Here is a 25,006-nt window from a genome sequence, read left to right on the forward strand (position 1 = left end):
GCAGGGCGACAGGGAAACGGAAACGCGCAAAGCGATGCGCCTTCGAAACTCGGCGTCGCGAGAGAGCGAACGAGAGCAGGAGAGGGGGCGAGGAGGGTTGGCTTCAGCAATGCTGCATGCCCGGTGTGGACCTTTCCCTTTTTTTTCGGGGCGCTCTTGAAGGCTGCTGTTGGCAGACTTGAAGAGGCTAACCTCCTCGTATGCACCGAGCTTGTCCGCCATGCGCTGGGCCCTTTCGCGCATCCGTGTTGCTGCGTGCGGGTGTTCGTGTGTATTTACGCTACTCGCGAGCGCACATCTTTCCGCTGCGCGGGCCGTGACTGTGGTGCACACGTTCCTCCTTGCCTTCCTCGCAGGCGCCTTGGGCATCACCCTGCCCCCCCCGCGATTGCTGTGCCCGTCTCCTCCTTTCACTTCGCTCCGTCGCACTTCGCCCTCCCCTTTTCTCCTGCCCTGTCGTCGGCGAGTCTTCGATGGCTTTCGGCTCCGCGCACGGGCGGCAGCATCGACGGTGACGCTGCGCGGCGAAGAAAAAGTTGCTCGCAAGCCAAGAACAAGCCTGCATTACGGTCGGACTCGAGCGAGGGAGCGCGAATCCACACCTGACAGCTGCATCGCACAGAAGCTTGTAGACAGCGTGGCTACTTTTGCCAGCGAGCGGCACCTGTTGGAGAGACCCACCCGCTGCTGACGCGTAAGGTGCAGTCGGTGGTGGAGCCTATGCATGTTTGGGCTCGTGCGCGGGTGGGCCTTGCCAAACGCGCGTGCTTCACGTGTAATTCACATTCCGTAGCCTGCTGCTCTTCCCAGCCACAGGCGTAGAGCAGCGCCTACGAAATTTGGACGTAAGCAGACACATACGCACGCACGCACGCAGATACATATATATATATATCTGGGTGTGCTCCTCATGGGCCTCATTTCTTCCTGCACGCAGGTTCCGTTGCTCCTCCCAGAGGAGCTCCGTGACGAAGTGTTGAATGGAGCGGCGGAGATCATTGTAGAGCGCGGCAGTCGTGGCCGCTGCTTCCTGCACATCTACAGCGAGGAAGAAAGGCTTGCTAAGATTAAGGACATCGCGGACGCAGATGATGTGGTGCGGCAGGCGCATGAAAAGCGCTTGGCGGAGCTGCACTGGGCGCGAGGCGTGTTGTGGGCTGACTTGCGCATTCGGCGCTTCTTACGCCACGCAGATCATCTCTTGTGGCCCGCGCACGAGTCTCTCAGTAAAGTAGTCAACGTGGTACGCCAGCTGATTCTCTGTGAGGACGGCGACAATGCAACCATACTGAAACGAGCGCGAGACGCTGCCGCTGCCAACGGCATTCTTCGGCGTGAGGCTGCACTGCCGGGCCTTCACCCGCTCAAACAGACAGCTCTGGAAGGTCAGACGACACTCTACGATGTGCAGCAAACGCGGAAACGTAGCCGTGACGCTTGGGCTGTGACGATGCCATCGGTGCTGTCGCGAGCCGACGGGGAGCCGGTCGACTCGGTCGCTTGGATTGCCGAGGTGAAGCAAGCATCATACGCCGTCTCGGATGTGCTGCAGCTTCAACTTTTGGCCACACCGGTGGCCCGACTCGTCGAGCTGCTGTTGCCGCCGCCGCATGCTACAGCCGCCGCCACTTGCGCTCCGGCTGCATCACCGGTGCGGCAGCAGTGGCGAGGCTTGCTAGATAAGCACCGACAATGGGCCGACTACCACTCCCTCTTTGCGGATGTGGAGGAGGTTTGCCGAAATTGGGGGACCTCTGAGGCGTGCGTCGCGCGTCACGTGCACGCGTCCATGTCAGGCGGCTGTAGCGTACAGCTGCGGACTGGAGTGCACGCGAGCGTGCTGCAAAGAAAGGAGCTCCATCTCGTGCTTGGCCCTCGCTCTCGCAGACTTCACAATATCGCGGCGACAGAGCAGGCTGCCTTTGCAGCTCTCTGCCCCGCCCACTCTTGGGACCAGTGTGTGGAGGAGGGACTCGTGCGCGTGCTGACGCTGCCTCCCACTGGACTCACTCCGGCGACGCTAGAGACGCTCGTCCGACAGCTTTTTCTGAGCCCTGCGCTGTGTGATGTGCCCCTCACACAATGCTGCACGGTGAGCGAAGCGCAAAACATTGCTGCTGACCTGCGGGTGATTCACCTGTCGTCGACCTTCAACCCGTTCGTGGTGGTGCACGGCAGCAGAGTGTCAAACGGGTTTGCCGGTGACGTGCCGTATTTTCACGCCCTGCAGCGCGATCGTGACCGTCTGGTCACAGAGCGCACCAATGCACAACTGCGGCAGGGCCTACACGAGGGACCGTCGCGCGGCGTCAGCGGCGCTGGCGGTGATTCTGTGGGTCGTTCGCCGTCGTTGCAGCTGACACAGAGAGTCCCGTTGAGGATAGCTGGCGATGCTGCTGTGGCCGCTTTCAATCGGGCCCTCATCTCTGCGCTGGCGGCGGCTCCTCTCTCGCGGGCGGAGATACAGAACCACCCGTCGATGCGAGAATACAGGGACGCGGCGAATTACGAGGCTGCTCTTAAGGCGGCGCTCCGGGAGCACGCGGAGTTCAGAGGCCGTAAATACCATTTGCGCGATTAAGGCGATGCCGTCGTGGCATACGCTCGGCGACTGCCAAGAGGCGCAAAGGGGTTGCTGATGGGCAGTGCGCCGTGACGATTGCCCCGCCCCCCCCTTACACGCGGTCCTGCTGCCGCTTTGCCGCCGCTGCTGCCGTAGTGGGCCGACGACGGGGGCTGCTTGTGCGATCCCTGCGCACGTCTTTCGTCAAGGCCTCCGCGCTACTACGCCCACTGCCGCAGACACAGGCCGGTAGACTCAGGGGTGGGGGTGGGGAGAGAGACACACCGATGCGCATAACAGCATGAACACCCCCACCCCCTTCCTTGGTAGGCGTTAACTTTCCCCACAGCCTGTCCGGTCTCCGCCGTCCGGCACACGCACCCCACCTGCACTCCCTCCCGCCTCCTCCGGCCAGCCCACACAGGCCCATCTCGTGTGGTGGTGCGAGGCGGCCGTAGACAGGCGCCACAGCCATGCGCCGAGTCGGTTGTCCGAGCGCGGCCTCTGCCTCCAGCACGGCCAACCGCTGCGTCGCAGGCCGCCACACAGCCGCTCCGATTATGCCAGCCGCCAACGCGTCGCGTTCCTGGTGCGCCGGCTCAGGCTCTCCCCACCAGTAGGCAGAGTAAGAGCCAGGCGAGGTGCGCGCGAGTACCGCCGGCACGGTGCCCATCATGCAAGTGGTCCAGACGTGCTCGCCCTCGCGCGCCTCTCCAACGCAGCGCCACGCAGGACCGGGCAGCCGGCCCCAGCAGCGGTACATCGCTCTCACCTCTCCACACTGTAGGCGATGGACCCTGTCTCACCACCAGAGCCGGGTCGGCCCCGGCAGGGAAACGGGAGGGAGGGGGGTGGGGGCGGCTTGGCTTTCCCCTCCGTCCCCCAGCCCGCCACATACACCGAGCGCGGCACGGCACCCCTGAGGCACCACGCTGTACTGAATGGTGGTGTCTCAGAGTGATGAGGGCACAATCGAAGGACGTGATGCAAACAATGCCACTCAAGACTGTCCCCTTTTGGAAGGTACTGTGTTGCGGTGAGAGGTGGGGTCCTCCGGAAAAGCCTTGGAGGCTGGGCTAAGGAGAGGTGAGCCCCCCTCCGTGTCGTGCTCTTCGAGCACAGTCACGCAGGGCGGATAAAAAGGTGGCGTCAGTCTGCGGCCGAGTTCACATGAGTGCTCCGGTGTCGCGGGAAGCTGATCTGTTTTGAGGCGATGCTGAAGAGCGCGCAAGGCTTTCGTGCCGCCCCCGCTAGCGTGCTCACCTCTCTTTCTTCTTACCCTGACGATTCACCTCTCTTGCCTCTCTACCTTCTGCCTTCTTCCCTACCTTCTGCTCGTGCGCATGCGAGAGGTGTATCCTCTTTTGTAGCCTGTCCCCGTCGCGCGCGTAGACATCGTTGCGTCCTCCCCTGCGATGCCTTACGGTAGTGCAGCGCATCTGCCCCCCGCTCATCTCCAGCTTTGTCTTCCCTTTCACTGTCGCGAGTCGTACAGCGCGAGACGACGCTGCTGGTTACTGTGGCGCAAGGCTGTGTGCCGTTTGGAAAGGGCCCAACGCGAGGAGTGTGCGTGCTGCTCCACCCTCTGCTTTTGCCGCATTGCCATCGTGGCTTGAGTGCCGTGCGCCTATCGCCGGAAAGTGGCCAACGGAAAGAAGGGCGGATACTTCACATCAGCGCACTGGGAAGAGACGCACACACCAGCGTTCACGCCCGCACTCGCCAACGGCTGCACACCCCCGTTTTTTTTTTAAATACGCAGTCAACTGTCTCTCTCTCGTGAGGTGTCACAAAATGGGTAAGGGGGCACGCTCGAGGCGCAGTACGCGCCCGTACGCAAAGAAGCAGTACGTGCTGGGGAGCAAGGCGCAGGAGGTGGACCCGGAGTTGATGGAGCGCTACCGCAACACGCGGCAGCCGATTCGAAAGTCACAGCTCTTTACGGAGATCTTGAAGCAGAAGAAGGACGCAAAGCGGGCCCGCCGCGAGTCCCGAGAGGGCGAACGTCGCTGCCTCAAAGAGAAAGCGCCCACGAAAGCGGTTCCGAAGACGAAGGAGCGCAAACGCAGGACCGATGTCACCATCATCGACGACGAGAAGGACCCGGAGATCATAAAGGACGAGGCTGACGACGAGTTCGCCGCATTTTTCCGCGAGCGAAAGAACCCAAAGACCCTCATCACCACTGGCGAGCATCCGTGCTTCCGCACAAAGCAGCTCGTCAAGGAGCTGCTGTGGTTAGTGCCCAATAGCGTTTACCGGCCGCGCAAGTCCTACACACTGACGGAGATCACGCAGTTCTGCGTTAATCGCGAGTTCACAGATCTCCTTGTCGTTACGGACCGCATAAAAGAGCCGTACAATTTGATCGTCTCGCACCTCCCTGAGGGGCCAACGGCAACCTTTCGCGTTTCAAACTTTGTTAGCTACGCACAGCTGGAGGACCCGGCACCGCGGACGGAGCACTACCCTGAGCTCATCTTCAAGAACTTCGATACAAGACTCGGACGCCGCATCTCACGCATGCTAGAGTGCCTCTTCCCCGCCACCCGCGACTACGCTGGGCGGGCTGTCGCGACGTTCCACAACCAGCGCGACTACATCTTCCTCCGGACTCACCGCTACATCTTTGACAGCCTTGAGGCGGTGCGCTTGCAGGAGATGGGGCCACGCTTCACCCTCCGTCTCCTCTCTCTACAGTCGGGCACATTTGATCGGCAGTTCGGTGAGTATGAGTGGTACCGCAAGAAGGAGCACGACGCCGACACCCTCGAGTGGTACATGTAGACATGCCTGTGCACATGCCCACAGTCCTGCTCCAACAGACGCGCGCATACGACCTCGCGCCCTCACCGTCGCAGAGGAGGAAGAGGAGGTCGCAGCCGTGCGTATTACTCTGCGCTGCGGAGCTTCGTAACAAATACGATTAACACCGGGGGAAAGTAAGAGAGAGAGACACGGACTCTGCTCTCTCTTTCGTCCCCTCTACCTTTTGTTATCAAGGGTTGCCTGCAGAGGCTGGCAATCAAAGAAGGCCCGATTTTGCGCTGCCGATGGGCTCCGAGGGCCTGTGCGCCTGCGCATGCAGCAGCCGCGGAAAGAGCGGGGATAATCAGCGCCTCATCTCGAACTCGCAAGCGAAAAGCAGAAAAGAGGCGCCGTCGCGCGACTGTCAGCGAGCACGTGCGAATGCTCGAGAGAAGTTATGTTCAGAGTGGCCCAAATGGCGGCTCGTCGTCATGCCAGGCGGACGCATCCGTGCAGTTGGCGTCGATGCGGGTTAGCAACGGTTAGTGACGTTTTTCACGAGCTTCTCACTGTCGCACAACGAACCGCGAATATTGCTTCATGAGATTCGCCCTTGGAGGATGTGGAGCTGGCCCTTTCTTCTCTACCGCTCTGGCCTCGGGACACCGCCGCGGGTGAATCTAAACTTATGCTCACCCCCCACCCCCTCCACTCCCTTCACATCCCTTTTAGTCTGCTCTGATGCTCTCCTTCGTCTTTCGCAGCCGAAAGCGGAGCCAGGGACCCGTCGAAGAAATTCAGTGAGACGGCTCGTGTGGCCAACCCCAGCTGCGGGCGACAGTGAGCCCATCGGGGCTCTAACGTGTTCCCTCCCCCTTCCCCCTCCACCCTTGCCTACCCCCGTAGCGCATACCTGGGGAAGCGGACACACACACACACACACTTACACACCACTCCCACCCCCACCACCCACACAAATACACACGAATACACACCAATAGGCGGCTTTGCATGCTGCGGCGATGTCCGATCGGCTGCTCGTCATTGTGGAGCAGCTGAGCCAGCAGAACCCCTTCTACGACCAAGAGGACTTACCAGACCCTCCTCGGCCTAGCGAAACGGCGATCCCTCGCGGTCGCCCTTCCGCCGAGCAGATTCCCTTCATTCAGCAGCAGATTAGCATCCTCAGCTACAACCACCTGCCCCGCACCTTCTTCTCCTTAGAAAAGCACCGCTCGCTGCAGAGTATCCTCTCCACGGCGAGGGAGGTGCTGTCCGAAGCTCTGCCTATCCGCTGTCTCGAGGCGACCTTTGTAGCGCTGCACTACACACAAACGCTGCGCGACATCGATCGCATTCCGCTCTCCTTCAAGTCGGAGGCAAACGGCAAATTTTACCGCCACATCGTCCTTGTCCTCCGCACCCACTCCACGCCGGCTCTCTACGGTGCTCTCGGCCTCAGTCGCAAGCCGACACTCATGTACAAGCCACTAACATATCACTCCCTCTTCGATGTAGTAATGGACTACAAGCGCGAATACGAGGCCCTCGGGCACGAGCTTCTCGACATAAAGCTGGGCATCGCCATCACACACGATGAGCACAGCCGCTGGGACCCGTGCTGGCGCTTTATCGCCCTTAAGCTCGACAATTACCGCGACGGCGCCAACGAGCGGTCGCCGACACGCCCGCCAGCGGACCATCACCCAGCCACGCTGCAAACACACCCGCGCAAGAACGTCACCCGGATGGCGAACACTTCCCTCTCCTCCTCAACGGGCGGCCACACGGCGCTGCCACCGCTGAGCCTGGGTGCCTCTCATGGGGAGACTTCCACGAACTTTATCAGTGACGGTGCGCCGTCAGAGCGCTCGGAGAGAGCGCTGGGTGACGCGCATAGCGAGGCAGCGGCGCGTGCCTATTCGGCGCACCTCTCTTTGGTGAACACATGTGGCTCTATCTTCTCGCCAGCAGAGCCAGCCTCCACCAATGCGCCTTCACTGACGCATCCGCTGAAGGCGGCGAGCGCAGCGGCCGAGACATACGCACCACTGGCACACCTGCTGAGCAACTACATGCGACTCCTGCCCGTCATTAGCGAGCAGTACTACCGAGGCATCGCATCGGTGAGCAACAGCAGCAGAGCGCTCAAGCTGTGCTTCATGGACCTCGACACCGCGGAAAGGGACTCCAGTGTCGAGAACCAGCGCCGTCTGCAGCTGATTGAAGACATGCAGTCTCCACTGAGCGCAGAGGCGAAGCGAGCGGCGGCCAACCGAAAGTTGAAGCCACCCAAGGAGAGGAGCGCCGTAAAAAGTGCAAACGTCAGCGGCAGCGGCCGCGGCGAAGACAAGCGTCGGCAGCTGAGCAGCAGCGGCGCCGTCAGCAGTGGCAAAGCAGGCAGGCGCGCCCCCTTGGGGTTGCCGTTTTCGGGAGGTGCGGCACATGGCAAAAGGGTTGCCTCACCGGCGATGGCGCACCTCAGCCGCTCCCCCCGCATGCAGCCCTCGTCGGCGGTGCCGGATCTTGCGTACTCGTCCGCGTCTCTCAACCCGTTCCTTTCTTCGAAGTCAGAGGGCATCGAGTCTCTCTCTGCTGCGCTGGCGAACGCTCAACGCATCTCTCGCAGGTTTATGCACTCGCAGAGAATTGTCGTAGAGGCGCAGCATACAGGCAGCTCGGCGTCGCCGCTGGGTAGCGGAGATGGCGGAACGGAAGGGTACTCTAGCCCATGCGGTGCCAGTCCGAGCACCCGCTCTGAGGACGTTTTCGCCGCACTTCCTCTCACCCCGCGCAATGCCGATTCACCGGAGCCGAGCTCCCACTACGGGTCGTCCCTCTGCTCTGCATCGTCGGCAAGCAACCGGTTATTCACACCCTCCTCGGTGAACACCAACACCGTACGGTCGCCACGCTGGTCACCATAGCGCCGAACCCCCGTTCTCACATCTTTCGCCGCCGTTCGTGCGAAGAGCGGGTGGGCAGCTGCGCCCTTACCAAGCAATGGTGACGGCGGCGGCTCCTCAGCGTCTCCTCTCTCGTTGCGATCGCATGGCTTGCACCTCTTCTCTGGACCCTCCCCGCGCTCACGCCCTCCATGATTCGCAATGCCCCCTACATCTCGGGCGCCGTCGGCACATTAGCGTGTATGTACCGCAGATGATGCCAAAAGAGGGAAGGGGTGGGTGCTCCCGTGGCCAAATGTGTGGAGAGGTGAGGGAGACAGCGGAGGTTGTAATCCGAAACTTGACCCACACCGGCTTTTTTCTTTGCTCGATTCTTCTCCTGCTCGCTGCCTTGTCATGATACTGTGGCGCATGCCCGTGCCGTGCGGCCATGAGAGATGACACGAAAACGCGGAGAGCGTCACGTCACACCACAGCGAAAACAAAAGGACACCGGCTCCCTCTCCCTCCCTCTATCGCCTTCTCCAGAGTCGTTGGCGCTCCCCTCAAGTCTGATGCGCAGGTGATGCGCGGCGCACCATCTCTTGCCTTCAAAGTTCTTCGTGTCGCCTTTTCCATCGGAACCCCTGTCCCCTACCCCCTCCTCCCTCGTCTTCCTGCGCGTCTTGCGTGGGCTGAAACATGTGGGCATCACAACCCACTTTTTTCCCCTTTACCATCACTGCCAGGACACGCATTGAGGCCTTCACGCATGGCCATTGATGGTGTACCCCCCTCTCCTCTCCCCCCATCTCACGCACAGTTACACACGCCGTAGGTGCATCTGGGCGCCCTTATACGCCTCCGCACTCGGAGCACCATTGCTGTTTTACGCTTGCAGTCGCAGCTTCTCCGGCGCAGAGCCGCCGGTGGGAGTGCGAGAAACCCGATGCTAACAGGAGGGGGCGCCACACGCTCTCATGGATAGACTTTGGTACAGCGCCCAGGCGCAGACGCCGGGTGCCTATACGATCGCATAGTCCTCCTACAACGTGTGGGTGAAGATGCTCCTCTTTGTCGCTCCCTTTCTTGGATCCGCCTTTTTTCCTTGGTAGACTGTCCTGCGCGCTGCGTGACTCTGCAGCGACATCACTTGTCACCACCAGCGCCACCCTTTTCCGTCCAGTCGCTCTTGCGAAAAGTTTCGCTGCCGCGTCTCACAGCGTGGCGCTTGTCGACCCTTGTTGCCTCTCTATGAGAGAGCGAAAGCAACAAGAAAAAGGGGCTTTCGTCCATTTCTCTATGTCAGCGCGGCGCGACATCGCCCCACTGTTTACTCTCCAACGCCCTCTTCGGCGCTTTTTTCCCCGTTGGATGACGTTTTCTCTGCTGTCAGTGGCGCCTCCCCCTTCGAAGAAGGGGACGGCCAAGCAATGAGGGTGGTAATAATGGGTAGACACCACCATTCAGTACAGCGTGGTGCCTCAGGGGTGCCGTGCCGCGCTCGGTGTATGTGGCGGGCTGGGGGACGGAGGGGAAAGCCAAGCCGCCCCCACCCCCCTCCCTCCCGTTTCCCTGCCGGGGCCGACCCGGCTCTGGTGGTGAGACAGGGTCCATCGCCTACAGTGTGGAGAGGTGAGAGCGATGTACCGCTGCTGGGGCCGGCTGCCCGGTCCTGCGTGGCGCTGCGTTGGAGAGGCGCGCGAGGGCGAGCACGTCTGGACCACTTGCATGATGGGCACCGTGCCGGCGGTACTCGCGCGCACCTCGCCTGGCTCTTACTCTGCCTACTGGTGGGGAGAGCCTGAGCCGGCGCACCAGGAACGCGACGCGTTGGCGGCTGGCATAATCGGAGCGGCTGTGTGGCGGCCTGCGACGCAGCGGTTGGCCGTGCTGGAGGCAGAGGCCGCGCTCGGACAACCGACTCGGCGCATGGCTGTGGCGCCTGTCTACGGCCGCCTCGCACCACCACACGAGATGGGCCTGTGTGGGCTGGCCGGAGGAGGCGGGAGGGAGTGCAGTCTGACATGAGTGCAGCTGACGATGCTTGATTGAGTGAATCGGTGGAACTGCAGCAAAAACTTTGACGGGCGGCAGGAGCTGCTTTTTTCTCCGTCTGCGGGTGCGAATCGCATGTGCAGAGGCGCCTTATCAAGTGATCCGCATCTCCGTTGGCACGCCAACCCTGTTCTTGACGGCAATGTCCTCTACGCCCGACTGCCGAGCGCGTGCTCGCGCTGAGCGTTCGTTATTTCCTTATGGCAATGCCCGTGTCCCTGAACGTGCTCACTTTTTTCTGAGCTCCTCTTTTGTCCCTTCGTGTTATGTGGAAGGAGGGGTCGCGCACAGACTTATAGTCAAGGCTGCGTGGCTCTCTCTCTCTGGGTTGCACGAGCATACGCCACAGCCGCAAGGCTAATCAAATTTTGAATGACGTACGCATCTTCTCCTCTCGAAACATCGAATCGCATGGCTACGGCCATGCACTCAATGCCGCTAGCTCATCGGGTTGCGGTGGTGGGTACCTGTGCGATGTTTGCGGTAACCGCACTGGCGCAGCGCTACTATTTACGTCTATACGGCCGATCCATCGCCGCTGTGCGCACGGAGGACGACGCGCAGGTGACGTGGGCGGTGTACCACCGCTTCTTTCGAATCGCCCGCATTGCCCTCCCCACGTGGCGCTGCCGCGAGGCCTCTGGCTCGCTCATTTTTATCTTGCTGTTCGCGGTCAAAGCCATTCTACGCGTGTGGATGTCCAAGGCTAATGGTGAGGTGCTGACAACGATGGTGCATGGCGTGAAGTCGGGCCGCCTGCCGCGCTTTGTGGGCAAGGTGGTGGTGCGCACTGCCCTAGGCCTCGCTGCCGGCATGACGAGCGGCGCCATCGAAACTCTGCGTCCGTGGCTGATCGGGTGCTACCGCGAGCGGTTGAGCCGCACTTTTCAGGGGCGCTTCTACGATCAACTTGTGTATTACCAGGGGACGATGCTGGACAAGCGTCTAGAGGCTGCAGACACCGCTATTTCGACTTACTGCGGTGAGTTTGCTGAGCACTTTGCGGAGCTGCCTTATTACTTCGTGCTGCCGGGACTGGGATGTGTCACGTCTATGGCGGCGCTCGTGGAGCAATCGGGGTGGAGGTCGGCTCTCACGATGAGCGGTATCGCCACCGCCGCCGTGTTTGCGCTGCGTCGCCTGTCTCCGGCGTTGGGCCGTATTCACTCCCAGCTACTCTCGCGAGAGGATGATTACCGCCGCATGCTCGCAGGCTACCTGAGCAGCGTAGAGAGCATTGCAATGCACGGTGCCGGTGACCACACGCGCAGGCGGCTGGACATCTCGCTCGCGACGCTCAAGGAGTCGCTCGATCACATGGCGCTTGCGAAGGGAAACTTCGAGATGCTGGAGGCCGTCTTCTCTACCTGCATGACGGTGGTGGCGCAGTGCGTCGCCTTTGGCGGGGCACGCGACTCACACTATCACCGCTCCATCAACGACATCTACGTTGAAATTCAGCTCATCGAGGACCTGAACCGCAGCGTGAAAGACTTGGTTGTCAATTTTCGCGAGCTCTCGCACTTGACGGAGTTTGCCACGAAGATGTCCGAGTTCGACGACACACTCGCGAGTATTGCGGCCGGCACCCTCCTTCACAAGCGCCACGACTCCGACTACGTGTCTCTGCCCACGTCGCCGCTCATATACGCGCCGATAAACATAATCACCCACTTTGCGGATACAAAGACATTCCCGCTCGTGAAGATGGAGCAGATTCGGCTGGAGTCCCCGGCAGGGCATCAGCTACTTTCTGAAGTGAATATCGAATTCCGCAGTGACCAAGACTGGGCTATCGTCGGCGAGAACGGCTGCGGCAAGACCTCGCTGCTGCGCATGCTCTGTGGCTTGTGGATGCCGAAGTCCGGCGTGCTCTCCCAAGACGCGTCTGTGCGCTTCTTACTGGCGCCGCAGCACAGCTACATGGCGCCTCAGTGCACCCTGTACGAGCAGATCTGTTTCCCAGACGCGGTAGACCCTCCAACGCCAGAGATTCGCGCTCTTGTCAAGGAGGCAATAGAGCTGGCGGGTGCGCAGACGGTCGTGCGTGTGGTTCGCGGATACGGCAGTGCCGTGATGGGCCTTGATCTGAGCAACACAGACACGTCGTATGACTGGAGCAGTCTCAGTGGTGGCCAGAAGGAGCGCATCAGTATGGCGCGTGTCTTCTTCCACGTTCTGCGCATGGATCGCACGAAGGAGACACCAGTCGCTATCCTTGATGAGGCCACATCGATGATGGACGACAGCGAGCAGGATGTACTCAACCACCTGCGGCGCATGAATGTACGCATGATCTCCGTCACCCACCGCAGCGTCGTGATTCGCCACCACACACACATCCTCCGTATCGCTCGCGGCGGTAAATGGGCGGTGGAGAGTGTGCCCAATCCCGTCAAGATTGGCGAGCGTGTCGAAGCGGAGACGCCTGCGCAACAGCAACAGTCGCGCTAATGGCAGTCGAGACAGAGAAGGGAGGAGAGGAAGGTGCATGTGTGTGTGTGTAAGTGGGGGGGTAGGGTAGGGGAGGGGAGGGGCAGAGCAGTGGTGTCTGTTAGTGCCGATCGTGACGAGAGGCGGCCGAGAAGGCATATTTCGCAGCATTCACCCTTCTACCTCTCTTCCTCATTTCCTCAATGACTTTCTCACTGCATTACCGCTTCCCCGCCTACAGAACACCGCTCACCCACACCCACACGAAGATTGTGTGCGTGCGCTCTCTTGTTTACTTCACCGTTGACGGCTCAGTCTTGCCGTCTCGGCCTTGCTCGATTCCTTTCGCTTAAGCGACTACACATTGGTGATTTCGGGGCGGTGCTTCTGCACGCGTTGATGTTTGCATGTCTTGTTATATTTATGGTGGGTCTGTTGTAGACGTGGGTGGATCTGCCTCCAGTCACCGTACTGCTCTCTCTCCGTTCCTGTCGTTGCGTGCGCGTCTTGGGAAACTCAACGATGCCGAAACGATTGGGTGACGCACTGCTGCTCTCATCTCCCATACCCTTCACCCCCTTCTCTTCCGTCTCGCACCAGCGAGGGCGGAGGGCATTTGTGAATGTATGCACTGACCGGCAGATGTGTACTTCTTCACGCTGCGCACACAACGAATCGCCCCCCTCATCCAGTTCCAAAGAGACCCGCGCAGATGACCCGCTGCAGGAGAGCCCTGCACCTCCTCCGCCGCTACCATCGCCGGGCTCTGCTGCCTTGCTTAAAGCACTTTTGCCCCTTTTTTTTGGCTCCTCACACACCGCACTTCTGCTCTGTTCAGCCTCCCCTCTTGCATATGTACGGGTGTGTCTTCCTGCGTTCTCTTGCGGCGAAGATGCCGTGCTCGCTACCTTTCAATACTTACGTGCACGTCTCGCTGCCGGTGTGGGCGTGCCTGTGCGCATCTTCGCCTCTCTCCTTTGTGGGTGTTCTAACTCTGACCCCCCCGTGTCCCCTCCCGCTTATGGCCCTCCCGGCTCCGTCCGACCCGACCCGGCAATCTCTGTGCTGCCTCTCACCCCCTGTGATTGCTGCCTGGCCATCCTATTTTTTGGTCTCATGTTCCTCTTCTGTCTCTCTGTGTGTGTGTGTCTTTGCGTTGATGGTGGGGACGACACCGAACAACGCGCAGGCGCACTCGCGGGCACAGACACACTCCCTGAGATGCAGGGACTGAAGTCTATCTGATACATACGCCAGCGTCCCGGACTGAGCTCTGTGAAAGCTTAACGTGGGCTCACATGTGAAGCAGCAATTTGAAAGAGTGCTCTCAGTAAAAAGGACGCACGGGAGTGAGCTGAGGCCTGGCTCACCGATGAAGGTGTACGCGGTTGTGTGCGATTGTGTTCGTCTTTCCTTGTGTATGGGGCAGTAATGAAAAAAATCGTCTGCAGCGCTGCCACATATTTGCTATCCTTCGCCCTTCCCCTGCTCATGCCTTCATCACTCTGAGACACCACCATTCAGTACAGCGTGGTGCCTCAGGGGTGCCGTGCCGCGCTCGGTGTATGTGGCGGGCTGGGGGACGGAGGGGAAAGCCAAGCCGCCCCCACCCCCCTCCCTCCCGTTTCCCTGCCGGGGCCGACCCGGCTCTGGTGGTGAGACAGGGTCCATCGCCTACAGTGTGGAGAGGTGAGAGCGATGTACCGCTGCTGGGGCCGGCTGCCCGGTCCTGCGTGGCGCTGCGTTGGAGAGGCGCGCGAGGGCGAGCACGTCTGGACCACTTGCATGATGGGCACCGTGCCGGCGGTACTCGCGCGCACCTCGCCTGGCTCTTACTCTGCCTACTGGTGGGGAGAGCCTGAGCCGGCGCACCAGGAACGCGACGCGTTGGCGGCTGGCATAATCGGAGCGGCTGTGTGGCGGCCTGCGACGCAGCGGTTGGCCGTGCTGGAGGCAGAGGCCGCGCTCGGACAACCGACTCGGCGCATGGCTGTGGCGCCTGTCTACGGCCGCCTCGCACCACCACACGAGATGGGCCTGTGTGGGCTGGCCGGAGGAGGCGGGAGGGAGTGCAGGTGGGGTGCGTGTGCCGGACGGCGGAGACCGGATAGGCTGTGGGGAAAGTTAACGCCTACCAAGGAAGGGGGTGGGGGCGAATGGGATGGCTTGTCTGCTGTGGTTTTGCGGTAGGAAAGGTGTAGAGTACTTATTATGTGCGCTGTATGCGCCGCTTGTGAACAGCGTCAATGCGAATCTCTTCCTGAAATAGGGTGGAAACGAATGCGAGGGCGTTTCGGTGCCGACGGAGGACTGCTGTCGTGTGTGAGCGTCCGGTGGGCGAGGGGCGCGCCAAACGCTTCACCAACCGCGGCTTTTTTCTTTTTTGTGTCTGTGTGCGAGTCGTAACTTACAGACTCGTCACTTTTATATTCGTTGCGCATCCATTCGCGCTTTTCAGCGCGAAGCTGCCCACCAGATGGCACACTTCCAAGGCCCCGCGTCTCTTCATGACTCAATTTTGCTGTTCTGCATGATGCTGGCGTGTTCCCGTTGCATCTGTGCTGCGTAAGTGTGCTGCGGAAAGGAGAGGCTGACGGCGCCGTTCTGGCGAACGAAGACGTGCGGCTCCGTCTGCGACTAGTGAGATGGAGGACGCACCTGCCGCCTGATATCCTCGTATGTTGCTAGTGGCTCTTTTGGCAGGGGACGTGTGTGGCGTGAATGATGGGTGTTGCCGAAAAGTGGGCAGACAGAGCGAGAGAGAGGGTCAGCTGGGAGACTGTGGCAGGAGGGCAATGATTAAAGGCCCGGGCGGGCGGGTTGGTAAAAGGGGACGGGGCCTTGGGTCCCTGCTCTCTTACGCTGTGGGTCTGTCGCCTTGACGACAGTGTCGTTGCGCTCTCCTCCTTTTTTTTCGTGAGGTTTTGTTCACGGCATCGGCGGGTGAGTGCACGGCGGTGTTCGCGCGTCTGTTAACGTGAGCCTGCATCGCGCGCGCCGGCGCCGACGACATATCTGACCAGCACCGCCTATTCCAGTCGTGTGCGCCTACTGTATGCTGTCCTTCTCGGGCCACGTGGTGGCACATGGCCCGAGACGAAGGCAGTTTTTTTCCTTATCTGTTTTTTTTTTGGTCGTGGACTCGGCACCACGCGTGACGCACATTCTCCCTTCTCCGGCTCCTCTCCCTCGCGCACCATGCGTTCATCTTTGGATTCGTCGCCTTTGCCGCCAATTCGTCACATCGACGCGCAACGGTAACAAGTGGAGTGATGCGGTGTGTGGTGGGGAGGGGGAGGGGTGCGCCTCCTGTCTCATCCATCACATAACTCCTTTGGCGTCATGTCGCACCAGTCGACATCAGCGAATAAGCGGAAGCGCGTACGGAAAAAGGGCGAGAGAGACAACGGTGTCGCACACCTCTCACCTCGCGCACTCTTCCCCCTATGCGATGAGTGCTGCGCCGAAGACGTCGGAGATAACAGGAAAGAAGGGGGAGGGGCTGACCTCTGCCCCCCCTCTCCATCATGTGAGCCGATGCGGGTGCAGTGCGCGCTCAATCCCTCTTGAGCTTCCACTCAACCCTTCTCGCAAGTGCAGAGGAACGCTGCGAAAAAAAGGGCGTAGACGCATGAAACGGCGAGAAAATCTGTCGCTGAGTCACAGGGGAAAGATGGAGGTTGCCTTTCCCCGGTTTTCCTGCCGCTGCGTCGCCCCTGTGGAAAGCTCGCGACGCCATGTTGTCGTTTCAAGCCTCTTTTACTCTCCTCCTTTGCCCCTATTCTCACTCGTCTCACTTTTTTCTGCAATGTTTTTTTTTCGCGGCTTCGTAACACGCCGATGCCCACTTGCACGGATGCCCTTTCGCTGGCCCTGCCACGCACGAATCGGCGAGGAGGGCTGCAGCGTAATTGGGGCACGAAGAAGGAATCGGCAAGACACAGAGAAGAGGAAAAAAAGGCCCGAGCTGGTGCACGTCAGCAGGGTATGAGGCTGTCGGGGTATATCTTACTGTGCGACGTGCCTGTTCTCTCGCTCCCTGTCTGTCTGCGCAGTGTCCAGCGGCTCCTGGTGCATCTTTGTCCTCTTGGGCCAGTCGGTGACGCGGCACTCTATCGTCACGGAAAAGGCGTGGTGGCACTCACAGCACCGTTTTGCAGACCAGCGCGAACTCGAGATCTCTTGAGGGAGGCGCGCTGTACATAAGATCCAAACTGTAGATCGCTGCGGCACACGTTTGCAGTCGCCACCGAAAGGATTTCCCGCCCTGCCCCACTTCAAACATTTTCCGCCTCACTCAATCGATTGCTTTGAGGAGGGGTTGCGCAGAGGTGGCGGAAGATGCACACTGCGGCCTCGTCGTTCATGGCTGTGAGGACCGGCGCGTGTGCAGTGCTGGAGGTGCGTCATCCAACCGTCATCGCGGCCATCGATGCAGAGTTGCCAATTCACGGGGCGTCGGAGGAGGATGACGAATCGACCTCTTATGTCCTGTGGGCCCTGACTATCCCGATGCGCATAGCGTGCTTCGCAGACGGCTTCTACTCGGCAACCGCTCCCGTGCCAGTAGCCTTTGCAAAGGTCGCGTCTGGCATGTCGCATCGCCGCGCCTCGGTTTCTCTGCGCCGTTGGGACCTTAACGGGGGCACCCGCTCTGCGCTTCTATTGGCTTCTCATGACGCGTCTTCACTGCTTGTGCGGGAGGTGCTGGAGGGGGCACTGGGTGTGCGTTCCGTAGCGACACGGTCGCCGCCGCCTTTGGAGGTAGTGCCGGTTGTACGATGGGGACTAAGCGGGACGGAGATGTCATCGACTGATTCACTGGCCGGGGCTGAGTGGCAGCCGCTCCTGCACCGGCGATGGTATGAGCTGAAGAGCTACGTGCGCCAGGGTACGGTAATCCCCCACTACTCTGCGAGAAATATCCGAAGCAGAGCCCACAGCGCCGACAGATCACGCAGTAACGGCGTTTTTTTGAACGGTGGCTCCCCCGCGATGGCTGGCACCATGTTCGCCGGCGATGTGAAGGAGGCGGCCGCGGTGTCGGTGAACAGGGCGTGCATCATGTGGACGGATGGCGTGGTGGGCCTTTTGGACGAGGTGAAGCCGTATTGCCGTGTGTTCCGGCCAGCGCGGCCGGAGAAGACGATTCGCGTGCGCCGCTTCCCTCATCGGTACGCAGATGTGGTCGGCGAAGTCCCGTTCGGGCAGTGCATCGAGGCCTTCGGCCGCGCCACGGACCCGTTCACGGCCGAGCAGTATGTCTTGGTGTACCTACCAGCTGAGGCAGCTTTTCTGAGTCATGTCTGCACATACGATCTCATCTACGTGGACGAGGGACGGTACATCTGGGGTTGGTCGAAGCTGGCGGGAACCAGTGGCCTTCCGCTGCTAGTGGAGGTCGAGAATAAAGACGCGAGCGCCGGCGATATCCCTGCGGGGCCACGCAATGGCCGCGCCGCCGCATCGTCGATGCGTGACGTGCGCTCAAGAGCGCAGAGCGATGGCCATGTGGATGTCACGCCTCTTCCAGAGCCCACGTTCTACACTCCTCTGCGAGACGGCCGTCCGGTTCGCATTCGATCTAAGCCGCTCTTGTCGTCGCCGGTGTTGCGGGAGATGGAAGCAAACGAGGTGCGGGCGGCGGTGGCTCTGGTGGCGGTGCCGCTTCTCCTCCCGGCAGACCCGGCGGGCACGCCTGTCGACCACGTCTTTCTGGAATGGCAGCAGGGCGGCTACTCGCTGTTGCGCAGTGCCACGGAGTCTTTTCTGGCGCCGGTGCAGCTGTCACGCGTGCCTCGTCGCTTCCCTATTCGCACGCGTAGCGGCGGCGATGACGTTGCGGCAACCGTACCGGAGGTGCTGCACCTGCGCGGGCAATCCATCTACAAGCGCAAACATTCGTCGGCTGCTTTGGACGATAAAGATGTGGAGGCTGGGCTGGCTGAGCTTCTGCGGCCACACCCCGCATCGGCGCGTGTGGCGTCGGATGCTTCCCTGCTGAGCCCGCATTCGCTGCCGGAGTCTTTGCAAGAGTCCTTGAGGAAGGGGGTTGTGCGGCTGGAGGACTTACCCGCGATAGGGGACGAAGACGAGGCGAGCGAGAGCGACAGTGGCAGCGACGACATCCATTCTCACTGACAACCAATGACCCACCCTGCGCTGTCCGCCCTCGCCTTACATCCTTACCCTCTGTCTATCTCATGCAGCGTTGTTCTAAGCCGCGTTAGCGCTGCCTTCGAGGCTTCTCCTTCTCTGTAGCGCCGTAGCTGTCGCTTCCGCGGTGCTCAATGCGGGACGGCACGCGCCCTCTCCGCCACTTTCCCCCCTCTTACTCTTGACCGCCGAGGCACGCGCAACTCTTCGCTCTTTCATGAATGGTTCCAGTCGATATGCCGCATTGTGTGTGTGTGTGTTTGTGTTAAATAGCAGACATGCATGAAATGAGTCGTGGCTGCAGCTGCGGTAGCGCTGCGTTCTCTGTGGACCGTGGAGTGCGCATGCGGCGTGCTGCGAAGAGGATCTCGCCGCTGCTGCTGTTTCGGCTCCGCGGGAAGCTACACGAGTACGGGGCTGAGAGGCAGCCGTTTCAACGGAAAGGGGCTCTGGCGAAACGGGTGCTGATGCACCGGTATTGGTCATCGGCCACCGAGCGTTGTGTTTTCCCTGCCCCCTACTCTACCGTTCGCTGCTTTCACAAGACTGAGCGCACGTAGAGGGGCCGTGCTCGCGTATGTGTCGCGGTGCCCACGTGCGTGTGTGCGCGCTGCGGTACGTTACAAGAGGCCGGTCGGCGCTAGCAGACGCTTGTGCACGGACATGTGCAAGCGTGTCAGATCGTTAGGCGGCACGTGGCAAGCGCCTCGTCGTCTCTCATCTTCCTGCACGGTTTGTCGCCGCGTTCGTCTTCAATGCACACTGTTCTACTCTTTTCTCATCTGAAACGTCACATCACATCCACGCTTGTCACGCCGCTCCCGGCGCACAAACTTTTTTTTGCGTCCTCTCTATCGCGCCGTAACTCGAGCGCATTGCGGTGACACTTTCTTATCTGCATGTGTGGCCGATCGTGCTTGCGTGCGCCTCTGCCCATTTCGCTCTCTTGACATCATCGATTCACGGCCACTCTCCTCTCTCGCTCTCTCGACGCCCATTTCTTCGCTTATGTCCTCGCGATCGAGAAGAGTTCCCCTTTCGAATACGTACACCGGCAGACACCGGCACAGCAACACAGGCGAGTTGAAGTGAGGCGGACAAGTGATACCCCACAAACGCAATCGCCTCTCTTCGAACGGCGGCCGCAGATACCACTAACGGCCGCAGGCGGCGACCGCTTCCTCCCCCGCCACAAGACGTGGTGAAGCACTGGTGGCCGCCCAACGCCTTTGTGGCACTGTTTTCTCCATCTATTGTTTTCCGCTTTTCCCTTTTTTTGTTGTTGTTGAGGGGAGGGCTTACAGGTCGCGTGAGCTTCACAGGACGACTTCTGCTGGTGTGACCTCTCTTTCTCACCGTTTGAGGCCTCCACCGCCTCTTCCGTCTTTCTGCGCCGCGTTCGACCACTCGTGCACGACTCGCCAGTAGAGCACCTGCTAGCTCACCCCCTCTTCCCCTCACTTCTTTGCCGCTGTGTGCCCTTCCTTCAGGTGCGGTTGCCCCTCGGAGGTCGGCAGCGCAGTGCAGACTACCCTTCCCCCCTTCGTGCTCACCAAACGACTTGTGCGCGCGTCTGCGTGGCTGAGCCGGCGAGATTTTCTCTTCATTTCTTCACTTTCAGTGTCTTTCGTGGTTTCGCGCCTGCGTGCGCGCTTGGAAGAGCCGACAGTCTTCGTCTGAGAACTGTGCCCCCCTCCCCTCCCCTCCCCTGTCCCTGTCCCTCTTGCCAGCTCTTTCCTCGCTACCATCCGCTCACCATTCATACCCCATTCATCATTGTAGACGGCATACGGTGTGCGTGCTCGTGTGCTTACCTGTGCCTCACCTGGCGTCTGTTACCTGTACTTCGTTTCACTGCTGGTCTACCGCTCCCGCCCTCGCCTGATTTTTTTTTTTGCACTCGGTGGACCGCTGCGGGTCTTGGTGGTACCCATTCCTCCTTCCTCCTTCCTCTGCGCTGTTCTCTCGGGTTTCTCCCTCTGCTCTTGATTGCTCACGAAACACACCCTCTGTTGGTGTGTCGGCTTCGCGTGCGACCTGAGGAGCTTTTCCTCATCCTCTTAGCCCTCTGCTCACCTGTCGTCGGTGATTCACCCTCTCCCTCCCATCCCACATATACACACACACTACCCTTCGCATTGAACCTCTTCTTAACGTTATATATATATGTGAAGCAGGGAAAGCGGCGTGTGCTTGAGGGTGTTGGTGACTTCTTCGCTCCGTTTGGCAGAGGCAGATCAGATTTCTCTGGTGGTGTGGGCACCATAACGAGAAGCAGAGGGCTATACGAGAACACACTGCCGAGGCGGAGGCGGACAGCGGAGACGCCCGCGTTTTGTGAGGGCAGAGGTCGCAGAGAAAGGGAGAATAAAATCACCACGCAGCAGCAGAGCGCCATTCGACCATCCCCCTCCCCCCCCACAACACAACACACATCGTACATACGCTCTCTTTCCTTTTTGTTATTTGCCGTTAGAACTCACTCGCCTGCAGGCTCGCTCGCTTTTTTCCTTCATTTTTATTATCCTCAGGTGATTCACACCTCATCATGACGTACTGCTCTCTCCACGAAGTGCCGGACTGCGAAGAGGTGTTTGTAGACCGCGACTTTGATGAAGACAACGCACACATCGCCAGCCAATGGCAGCGTATTACGGAGGTGTATCCTGGCGGTGTGAACCAGCCGCTGCTGCCGGAGACGTTCTCGCGAGACCAGTTTGGCCAGGGTAACCACTACGAATGCTTCATGATCTCTGCCCTTGCGACTCTCGTGCGCTTCCCCGATGTGATCCGGAACTGCTTTGTGACAAGGAAGGTGCGCCAGGACGGCCGCTACACGTTTCAGTTTTTTCGCGGCAAGGAGTGGGTCAAAGTCGAGATCGACGACCGTATAGCGATGGAGGAAGGCGAGGTGCTCTATGTACGTTCCCCCACCGAGCACTGGTGGCCGCTGCTGCTGGAGAAGGCGTACGCCAAGTTCTACACCGCCTACGACCACCTTGAGGGCTGCACCCTCTTGGAGACCTTCCACGACCTGACGGGCAACCCAGTGCTGAACATCCCTATGGACGCGAAGTTGGCCAAGGCGGCAAGCTGCAACGTGCTTGAAGGGCGCTATTGGCTGGACTTGGCGCAGCGCATCCAGTCTGGACAGTTCGTTGCCGCAGCTCTCACCAAAGACATCGAGCTGGAAACCATGGGTCTGCAGCGTGAGCAGCAGTACGGCATCATCGATGTCTTTTCTCTTGATGGCACATCGTCGATTGATGACATTCTTGTGCACTTACACAACCCCTTCGAGGACGAGGAATACCTCTACAAGGGGCCTCTTAACCGCAACGACTCGGCGTGGTCGGAGAAGCAGCGCGCCAAATACGGCGTGGATGATGAGCGCTCCATCTTCCTACCGCTGAACATTTTCCTTCGCATCATCAACTCTATGCAGCTGTGCTACATCAGCACGATTGACTCGAATGTGACGTACTTCGAAGACGAGTGGAAGGGCGAGTCTGCCGGCGGAAATCCAACCTTCGCCACGTGGCGGAGGAATCCACTCTATTGCATTCGCAATCATGGCACGGAGCCGGTGACGCTCTCCTTTCTAGTGAAGCAGGACGATCAGCGGCACCGAAAAGGCCCAGAAGAGGAGACCACTTACAGACAGTGCGGCATGGTGCTGTCTCAGTACTGCTACGCCAACCCGATCCCGACGTTCTGGGTCACCGGCAACAACCACAAGACCATTCACAAGAGCCTCTTCCTCAACTCGCGTGAGGTGGCGAACAGCGTCGTCATTCCGCCACAGTCTCTCTGCTACCTCGTCCCCTCCTGCATGCGCCCAGGCGAAGAGGGTACGTTCCTGCTCTCCGTCTACCGCATGGCTCACGAAGACTACGGCAATATCACCATGGAGAATCTCGCTGTACCCGACATGGATTGGGAACACCCTGTGACAGGCGCCGTGCAGCTGCAGTTGCGCACTAAAGACCGCCTCGACTTCTACGTGGATGAGCCGGCTGACGTCCATATCCTTCTCTGCCAAACAAAGCCCTACATCAGCCCGAAGACGGGCGGCGACGCCATGGCGCAGGACTACATGGGCATGTATCTCTACGACGACACGGATCGCAAGGTCACCGGCGTGCACGCCGCCACGAACTTCCGCGAAACTAGCATCATTCATCGCCTTCCCCGCAGTGGCCGGTATGCCATCTCCATCACGTGTCCACGCGGCAAGGATGACATTCCCGCTGACGTCATCATCGTGTCCTCCTTCGGCAGCAACATCCGCCGCGTCAAGGCTCCTGAGGATGCTGCGGTGCTGCCCGATGAGGCGGAGAGGGTAGAAGAAAGCGAAGGTGTGCACGCGCGAGTCGCTCGCATCGACTACAACCCATTACAGGAGACGCCAGCCGATGTACAGGAGCATCTAGATAGCGACATGCCGTTTGAGGATCGCAGATTCATGCTAGACAACCGTGATGTGACGTTGGAGCCGTGGGTGCACATCGGCGACCTTTACCCTGAAGGCAAGACGCAGCCGCTTCTGCCGAGGGAGCTGAGCCGCGAGCAGTTTGGACAGGGCGACCACTACGACTGCAGCACGCTGACGGCGTTTGCGGCGCTGCTGGAGCGCCACCCTGAGGTCATCCGCAACTGCTTCATCTCGAAGAACCCACGCAAGGATGGCCGCTACACGTTCCAGTTCCACCGCTACGGGCAGTGGGTGAAGGTGGAGATCGATGACCGCATTCCGATGGTGAAGGGCGACACGGTGTTTTGCCGCTCGCCGACGCACCACTGGTGGCCGCTGCTGCTGGAGAAGGCGTACGCGAAGTTCTACACGCTGTACGAGAATTTGGCGGGATGCTCGCTGGCTGAGGTCTTTCACGACTTCTCCGGCTGCCCTGTCATCAACACGCCACTGGCTGCAACCGGGGCAAAGACAGCAGGGTTCGACGTGATGGATCCGATGTACTGGGTAGGGCTACGTGGCGAGCTGCGCACCACAGTGGTGGCGGCACAGTCCGGCGATGCTGCAGCGAGTCTGGGCCTGGCCCCTCAGCGGTTTTATGGCGTCCTCGATATTCATGTTACCTCTTCTCCACCGCATACCCTGAGCGAGGTGGTTGTGCAGCTGCACACCCCCTACTCAGATCGCACCTACACGGGTCCCTTGGCCGACCCAGCCGACCCGCGGTGGAGGGCACGTGAGATGCGACACTGCAAAACCACGGAGAACACTATCTTCATGCCGGTCGACGTCTTCGTGGGCACCTTTTTCACCATGTCGCAGGCTCACATTGGCGGCCTCCTCAATTCATGCTGGAGCTTCCATAGTGAGTGGGGGGACGGGACGAATGGAGGCAACCCGTCGCTACTGACGTGGCGTGAAAACCCACTGTACATCGTTCGCAACACAACCAGCGAGGCGGTGGAGATGATAGCAATGATACGGCAGCCGGACAAGCGGCACCAGCTACATCTGCTGCCCGAGCTGAACTACGTGCGGTGCGATCTCCTCCTGGCACAGAGTATGGAGAACGAGTCGATTCCGACATACCTCGTCACTCACAACAATCACCAAGTCGTGCACAAGGGCATCTTCCTCAACTACCGCGAGGTGGCGAGCAAGATTCGCGTTCCACCGCAGTCACTCTGCTACCTAGTCCCCACAGCCATGTACCACGAGAAGAGCATCTTTCTGCTCTCCTACTGGTGTAGGCGGCCTGAGGACGTGCGCGCGCTGAGCATTGCTCGACTCCGCGTGAACGTCGCACGGGACTTGCCGGCGGTCAAGCACGTCACGGTGGTGCCCGCGGCGAAGGACCGTGTTGACTTCCTTGTCGACGTCCCTACGGACGCTCACATTCTCCTTTCGCAATGGGGCCGAGGCGCGCGCGGTGGCACAGATGTGCGCACCGACAACTACGTTGGCATGTATCTCTACGATGACGAGAATCAGCAGGTCGCGCGGGTGTCGGCGGCGTCAAACTTGAAGGAGATCGGCCTAGTGGCACACCTACCAGCGCAAGGTCACTACGTGCTCTCCATTACGTGTCCGGCGGCAGCGGACGGGGAAGTAAAGTGCCGCGTCGAGATCGTGTGCGTCGAGGCGGCACGGGTGCGCATCACAGACGCGTACGAGAGTGCGGTGAGCTCT

The 25,006-nt window shown here is 60.1% G+C and overlaps 5 protein-coding genes across 5 annotated transcripts; all 5 read left to right on the forward strand.

Moving 5' to 3' along the window:
• Positions 1-910: 910 nt before the first annotated feature.
• LSCM1_03388 (uncharacterized protein) lies at positions 911-2,581 on the forward strand (the record flags this gene model as incomplete). The annotated part of the gene is made up of 1 exon (XM_067320931.1): positions 911-2,581. The coding sequence occupies one exon, from the start codon at positions 911-913 to the stop codon at positions 2,579-2,581; it is 1,671 nt and encodes a 556-aa protein (XP_067177541.1).
• A 1,776-nt stretch (positions 2,582-4,357) lies between these two features.
• LSCM1_03389 (uncharacterized protein) lies at positions 4,358-5,350 on the forward strand (the record flags this gene model as incomplete). The annotated part of the gene is made up of 1 exon (XM_067320932.1): positions 4,358-5,350. The coding sequence occupies one exon, from the start codon at positions 4,358-4,360 to the stop codon at positions 5,348-5,350; it is 993 nt and encodes a 330-aa protein (XP_067177542.1).
• A 983-nt stretch (positions 5,351-6,333) lies between these two features.
• Positions 6,334-8,238, forward strand: LSCM1_03390 (uncharacterized protein; the record flags this gene model as incomplete). The annotated part of the gene is made up of 1 exon (XM_067320933.1): positions 6,334-8,238. The coding sequence occupies one exon, from the start codon at positions 6,334-6,336 to the stop codon at positions 8,236-8,238; it is 1,905 nt and encodes a 634-aa protein (XP_067177543.1).
• A 2,388-nt stretch (positions 8,239-10,626) lies between these two features.
• Positions 10,627-12,708, forward strand: LSCM1_03391 (uncharacterized protein; the record flags this gene model as incomplete). Its single annotated transcript, XM_067320934.1, has 1 exon — positions 10,627-12,708. One exon carries the CDS (start codon positions 10,627-10,629, stop codon positions 12,706-12,708), a length of 2,082 nt encoding a protein of 693 aa, XP_067177544.1.
• Positions 12,709-17,028: 4,320 nt separating this feature from the next.
• LSCM1_03392 (uncharacterized protein) lies at positions 17,029-18,828 on the forward strand (the record flags this gene model as incomplete). Its single annotated transcript, XM_067320935.1, has 1 exon — positions 17,029-18,828. One exon carries the CDS (start codon positions 17,029-17,031, stop codon positions 18,826-18,828), a length of 1,800 nt encoding a protein of 599 aa, XP_067177545.1.
• Positions 18,829-25,006: the final 6,178 nt, after the last annotated feature.

This window comes from Leishmania martiniquensis, chromosome 27, assembly GCF_017916325.1.
Source record: "Leishmania martiniquensis isolate LSCM1 chromosome 27, whole genome shotgun sequence".
Lineage (NCBI taxonomy): Eukaryota > Euglenozoa > Kinetoplastea > Trypanosomatida > Trypanosomatidae > Leishmania > Leishmania martiniquensis.